The sequence below is a fragment of the Pteropus vampyrus genome, unplaced genomic scaffold (assembly GCF_000151845.1).
Source record: "Pteropus vampyrus isolate Shadow unplaced genomic scaffold, Pvam_2.0 Scaffold1000001095, whole genome shotgun sequence".
Classification (NCBI taxonomy): Eukaryota; Metazoa; Chordata; class Mammalia; order Chiroptera; family Pteropodidae; genus Pteropus; species Pteropus vampyrus.
In genome coordinates, this window is record NW_011915497.1 from 1 (window position 1) to 6,417 (window position 6,417).

At 48.1% G+C, this 6,417-nt stretch overlaps 1 protein-coding gene and 1 pseudogene across 1 annotated transcript; both read right to left on the reverse strand.

Moving 5' to 3' along the window:
• Positions 1-153: 153 nt before the first annotated feature.
• Positions 154-6,386, reverse strand: LOC105311170 (kidney mitochondrial carrier protein 1-like; the record flags this gene model as incomplete). The annotated part of the gene is made up of 5 exons (XM_011387193.2): positions 154-650; positions 1,516-1,611; positions 3,266-3,351; positions 4,195-4,289; positions 6,247-6,386. Coding segments are annotated over 5 exons (561 nt in total), but the record flags the coding sequence as incomplete, so codon positions are not given.
• Positions 1,181-1,299, reverse strand: LOC111735451 (annotated as a pseudogene).
• Positions 6,387-6,417: the final 31 nt, after the last annotated feature.

The window sequence follows — 6,417 nt, forward strand, 5'->3', positions numbered from 1 at the left end:
TCACACACACACACATACACAAACACACACACACACACACACACACACACACACACACACACACAGTAAGAATGTGAGGTGACAGATGTGTTAATTAACTTGATGGGGGTCCTTTCGAAACATATATGTATATCAAATCATCATGTTGTACACTTTAAACATCTTTCAATTTTACTTGTCAATTATACCTCAGTAATGCAGAAACAATGAAAAGAATCAAAATAAAAAGCAAGTGGGGAATACGAAGCATGATCCTGTCTGCGCAATAAACGACATGTAACATACTTTCCCAGACTTATTTGCACATGCATAGAAAACACCTGGAAGGTGCTTATCAAACAGGTGACAATGATTTAAGGGATAAGGACTCTTACTTTGTCCCGGTTTACATCTGCACTGCAACTTTTCAAATATGAGAATATAATGTTTTTATAACAAGCTTTAAAATTCCTATAAATTTGTAGCAAATTTCCACCCTGAACTCATGTCTACCCAAAATATTAATTTTAAAAGCCATCAACATACAGGAAGTGAGTGTACACAGTGTCTCCCATCAGGCCCGAGAGAATCAGATGCTTCTTGGTGAGGTCATAGGCCGGCAGCTCCACGCCGACGACAATCGCGGCCCTCTGAGCAGTAAGGGACACGCCCTGGGTAAAAATATTAGTAATAAACATTCAGATCTCTCTCCAAAGAACAAGCCTTGCAAATGTGCAGAGGTCCTACCTCACGAACCATGGCCAGTTTCCACGTTCCTACTGGGAGGTGGAAATTCAGGGTGACAAAGCAGAAAAGACCAGCGTATAAGAAGTCAGACGCTCCAAAGTCTAATTCTGATTCTGTCACCAAGGGTGCGACCTTGGCCACACCCTGGCCAGAACGAGTCCCCTCTCAGAGCCTCCAGTTCCCTCATCCACACAGAGAGGATGGTGCCAGACGACCCGTAGGGTCTGTCCTGTGAACCGACGAGTCACTAGAATAATAAACAGCCCTCCATACCAGTGCCTGACTGTAACAATCTTGACTTGAGTCATGAAACCATATCGATGTTCAACCTTCATAGAACTTTTTTTTTAATTTATTTATTTATTTATTTATTTTTAGGTGAGGCAACCCTTGGTTGACCTCACAGATTGCAAGGACTTTGTCAGCTTACAATCCCTTATTTTTTTATTTTTTATGCCTTCAGCACCTGGTCTTCCTAGGTGGTCTCCCATCCAAGTACTAACCAGGCCCGACCCTGCTTAGCTTCCGAGATCAGACGGGATCGGGCTTGTCCGGGGTGGCACGGCCGTAGACAGAACTTCTTATGTGTGAATTATTCAAAACGGACGTTCGGATCACGACACATTCCTTATATTTCCATTTTACAGGTGAGGAAATTAAGGAAGATGATACCTTCGAGGGCCAATGTCATTCTCCTTCCCTCCCCCCATTGTACCATTCGGATGAAATACAGTGATGGAAACGGGAAAAACAAACTCAAAACAGGGCAGCGGGCCCCATCGTGCTCACCTTCCACAGCCCTCTCGCCCCCTCCTGCTGGTAAATGTTCACGAAGTTGCCTATCATCCCTCCCGGAACCGTGTTGCTCTGGGCCTGCATCCGTATCTAGAGGTCATTTTAAAGACGAGTGTGAGAAGGAGACCAGCACATTTCTCCCCAAATGCAGATCCCTGAAAATTGTCCCGTCTGTTCTTTAATCGCCATTTGAAAAAGCTATAACATAACTATTACTATGACGCTAGTTTAAAATACCCTCCATAGACTAAGAATGCGTAAGCGCTGGTTTTTTGGCCCCTTGGATTTAACGAAAAGCATCTAGCAGACTCTGGAAGTCCTGTATCTAGCGGCTCTTTGCAAGGGTCGAAAATGAAATGAATTTTTTTTTTTTTAAAGTCTTTTGAAAAAGAAAAGAAAATGGCCCTATTCCCCTACGGGCTGCTGAGCAGGAAAGAGACTATGACGAGAACCCCGAAGATGACGATGAGCGCCTCTCATGCGCCCGGTGGCACCAAGCACGGACCAGCGTGTTCCTTTCACCCCTTACTCCAAGACACTGTTAGTTCCGACCAGCTGAGCCAAAAGGTGTGCGGGCGAGTGGGTCACGGGACAGCTCAGGACGTCCGCCACAACCGTTACACTTGAACTCACAGATGAACTTCACGACGGCCATGGAATTTACATGACCGACATTCCAGCATAAAAATAAACGTTTGATGTAGCTCTCTGCATTTTTAAGAATGAAAAAAGTCTCACTAAAAAATTGGTACCTTATTTTGTTTCAGGGGGCAAATATATTACCTGTAACTTCTTAAAGAGAACTGTTATTGCCACCCTAACATGGGAAAATAAACCAAAATAGAGGACCTGCCTTTCTGTAGCCTTGAGATATGTTTTAGAGATTCATCGTATGGATAAGCAATCTTACCCCAATATAGGGTAAAATTATGGCTACAGGGCCTTCACGCACGTGGTACCTTCATGTGCATGACTGCAGTGAACTCGACAGGCTGCTGCGTAAAATTCTGACGCTGGTCAGCATCTCCTATTAGACCGAAGGCTGAGGGGCAAGGTCCTTGTCCTACTCATTTTTGGATTCTAAATGCCAAAAGAACATCGACTAGTACAAGGTAGAAGCACAGTGAATTCTGGTTATATAACAGGGGGACAAAAAAAAAAAAAAAAAGAAAGAGGAAAATGTGAGAGGATTCGAAAGTAACTCACACCTAATTTTTCTTTTATTTAGTTCGTTGATTCCCCTGCCTTATTCCGAAAGGGATTTAAGAAGGCTGTATTCCTGGTATTGTCAACAAGGTCCCCTAACCTGTCACGTCTAACTGTGGAAAGTAAATATTTCCATTTGTATTTCCTGAAATTGAATCAACGGATGACATATGCATTCAGAAATGGTCATCGACAAGCAGACTTCTGTAAAATCTGAAGCCCGCCTGTTTTTAATGAACCAATAAAACAAGAGAGATGTTCAATGAAAAATATAATTCAAATGCATCCAAGCCTAAATTGTTTTTTTCTGCTTAATCACCCAAAACCTCATCTCTAAAATGAGCTCTCCTTTTGAGATCATCTGTATCAGTGGCAAATGTACCCACTGGATATTTATGCTAGAGTCCTCATGGCACTTAAATTATAAACAGATTCACACACACCGAGTATGTGATATCTGCAGATTTTCATCATCTGCATGTTGTTCTCAATAAGAAAACTTGGGGTGTGCCTAAAAGATACAGGGAACACTGCTTACTTTCAAAACGTCAGTTGGATTGGCGATGGCCGATGATATGACCCCAGAGAGGATTCCGCAGACCACATTTATCAGAAGGGTCTCATCTGTAAAGAGACATATTATTCGGTTTTCCATATACCAGAGCTCCTCGGGGAACTCAAGTACAGGTATAACTCATTTACCTACATTTTCCTCTAGAGAGAATGGAGAAATGTATGCGTCATGAATGAAACAATTTTAAAGAATTAGGAATGTTGCTGCCTAAAGGGATTCTGCTTCACAAAACTTCTTGCCATCTAAAAAGGAATGGGAATCGTCACACAAAGTAGTACCCATGTGCCACCCTGTATGTAAATGCTGGCCCTGCAGTGACTGACATGAGGTGGGTCTGGGGAAGGATGAAAAGTCTACTGTGAGGCTAAAGCGGGGATGAAGTTTCCAAGCTCATCGGACATACTTAATCTGAAGCATCTCAGCTCCTGTTCATGGTGCTCACACAACAGTTGGCTGGTGCTCGTCCCATTGTAAAAAAAGACCAAGTTCTATGGGTTGAAGCGAAGTCGCGGAGTCGACCAGCGACACGGCATGAGAACTCGGTTCTTAACCCTGAGACAGGTATTCGCCGCTTTCCTGAAATATCGGTGGTGATTCCTCTGACTTCAGAAAACTTTAAGTTGGCTGAACTATAACGACACATCCTCTAGTCTAGGCATTTTAGAGATGAGGATGACTAATTAAAATGTTTGCTCCTTTTAACTGTTACTCCCCCAAATTCGGCTGATAACTGACCTGCTTTCAGCAGAATTAAAGTAAACTTTACACCCAGAGTTCTCGGCAGCAGCGGTAAAGTCACGAAGAAGTTGAAGAAACCCTGACGCAGAGCCACTTGAGTAAGAAAATGAACGACCCGCTTCCTGTCCCCAAGCGGAGAAGGGCTCCCTGCTCACCTTCCGGGCACCCCACGAACGCCCGCTTCAGGCTCTGGTAAGTGCCGATCTTGATGGTGCCGTAGGAAGCCTGGCGAAGGGTCGCAGGCGCGATCCTGTCGGAGCCACGCACGAGGGACAGAAAGTCCAAAATCACTTAAAATCCGCCGGGAGACCCACGCCAAGAGTTACAGCCACACGTTCACCTCCCAAAATCGAACTACACCGAAATGGATTTCTTCAAATTGAAAATCCAACAAAAATGGAGCGTTTCAAAATATATGTAGGTGTAACACAGGAAGGATGTAAACGCTTGAGCAAATGATCAGCTCGCACGTGAACGCTCAGCCCCCTACATTTATTCTCAGTGAACGCCCAGGAGAACGGGTGGGTGGTTCTACTTGTCCACTCGCGGGACAAGGGATCGACTTTCCTCCCTCAGCACCAGCGGCCCGATGAGATCGGGCCTCCGGAAGCTTCTACCGCTCCTGCACTGCTCTCTGGAGCTCACCTCTCCCTCCCTGGGGCCCGTCCAGTCACCTCCTCTCCCTCCCTCCACCCTTCCTGACCCCAGACCCACGCGGTGGCATTTACACATCCCCAGTCTCTTTTCCGTACCTCTTACTTTCTTCTCGAATTGCAAGCTGGCTCCCTCCACCCTCTCCATCAAAACAGGTGGCCAACTGACATCTCTGTTGCTAAACCAAATGATGCTTTTCGACTAGCAGCTTCCACAACACCGTGCAGTATCTGCCCCCGTCCACTGCGCCACCTGCAGCTGCCTCCTCCCCGAGCTGCCGTCCCACGCCCTCTCCCTTCTCTGTCCTCTGCGGCACCCCGCCTCTGCCGCTGTCCCAGGGGCTCCCCAGAACGCCGTCCTACGCTTTCTTCTCTCCCTGCTCCACACACTGCCTGGGTGCGCGCGTCTGCGCCCGGGGCTTTAACTGCTGTCTAAAGACCGATGACTCCTAAATTCACGTTTCCAACACGGACCCGAAGATACCTTCCCAGACACTTCCTAGATTTCTCAATTCGCAAGTCCTGCACCCGCTCCCCGGTCTGGCGACCCACACTGAACTGGTTATCGGCCCCGTCCTCACGATCACCTCCCCTCCTGCCTCCTAGGCCAGGGCATGGAGGCCCCATCTACACACTGGCCGAAACCAGAAGTCGACACATCAGCTGTGTCTCCTCCTTCCATACAACCCGCCTCATACACTATTCAAGTAACGGGTCAGTCCGGCCCTGAGTAGCCTTCTAGACCCAGACTGTCCTTTCTCTCCACCCAAGGCAACGCCTCAGGCCAGACCCTCGCCACGTCTGCTTCCTGCGAGAGGGCCTGATTCCAGCCTTACGAGTCTCTAATTCTCTCTCTCCCCAGCACGTCAGTCCCTCTACTCAAAACCCTTTGGTGGCTCCTGTCTGCCACAGGCTGGCACTCTCACAGGCATAGAAAGGGGCCGTCGTGAGCGCAGCAGGCTGAGGCTTCGGTAAGTCAGAGAAGCATCCCTAACTCAGTCATGATCGTCGTTAAGTGAATGAATGTGGGAAGATGGAAACCCAGGGTTTTATGTGCAATTTCTCATATTTAAGGTATTGGCTCAATTGAAAAACAAAATCCTTCGGGGACTGGAGGGGGGAAGGGCCGTGAGGCGCCAGTTTGGGGTCTGGACAAAATCGAGGTGCTTCGCATGACCTGCGGCTGTCCACGTCCTAACCCGGTTCCCGCTGCAGCTCCACCTCTTGCTAGCCGCCATCTCCCACGCTGTACCCACGCTGACTTACTCGGTTTCTAGAATGCTCCATGCTCTCTTGCACATACTATGGTTCTGTACAAACACAGTTCCTCTCTCACTTCACCTGGCTAACTCTTCTTGATCTTTCAAGGTCAAAGCCGGTGTCTCCTTTGGATCGAGCAGCCCTCCTGGAACCCCCCGCCCCATCCCCCAGCCTGGGACTGATGCCTCCGCTGAGAGCCCATGTCCTCGTCACTCATCAGCAGCCCCCAGCACACAGCGGTCCCTTCGGTACAGTGCGCTGCTGCTGGGCCCGGCTGTCCTAGATCCTTCTCACCTTTCCCTGTTCCGCTCTGTGCCTTGCGAGGCGGGGTTTATGGACCAAATCAGCCATTCCCCCTGCCAGCTGACTTTCAGGTGGATTCCGCCAGTAGAGCCAGTAGAAGATGGGAGGGAGGGAGGGAGGGAGGCAGCAGAGGGAGGGAGGGGGCAGGGGGGATGGTAGGAG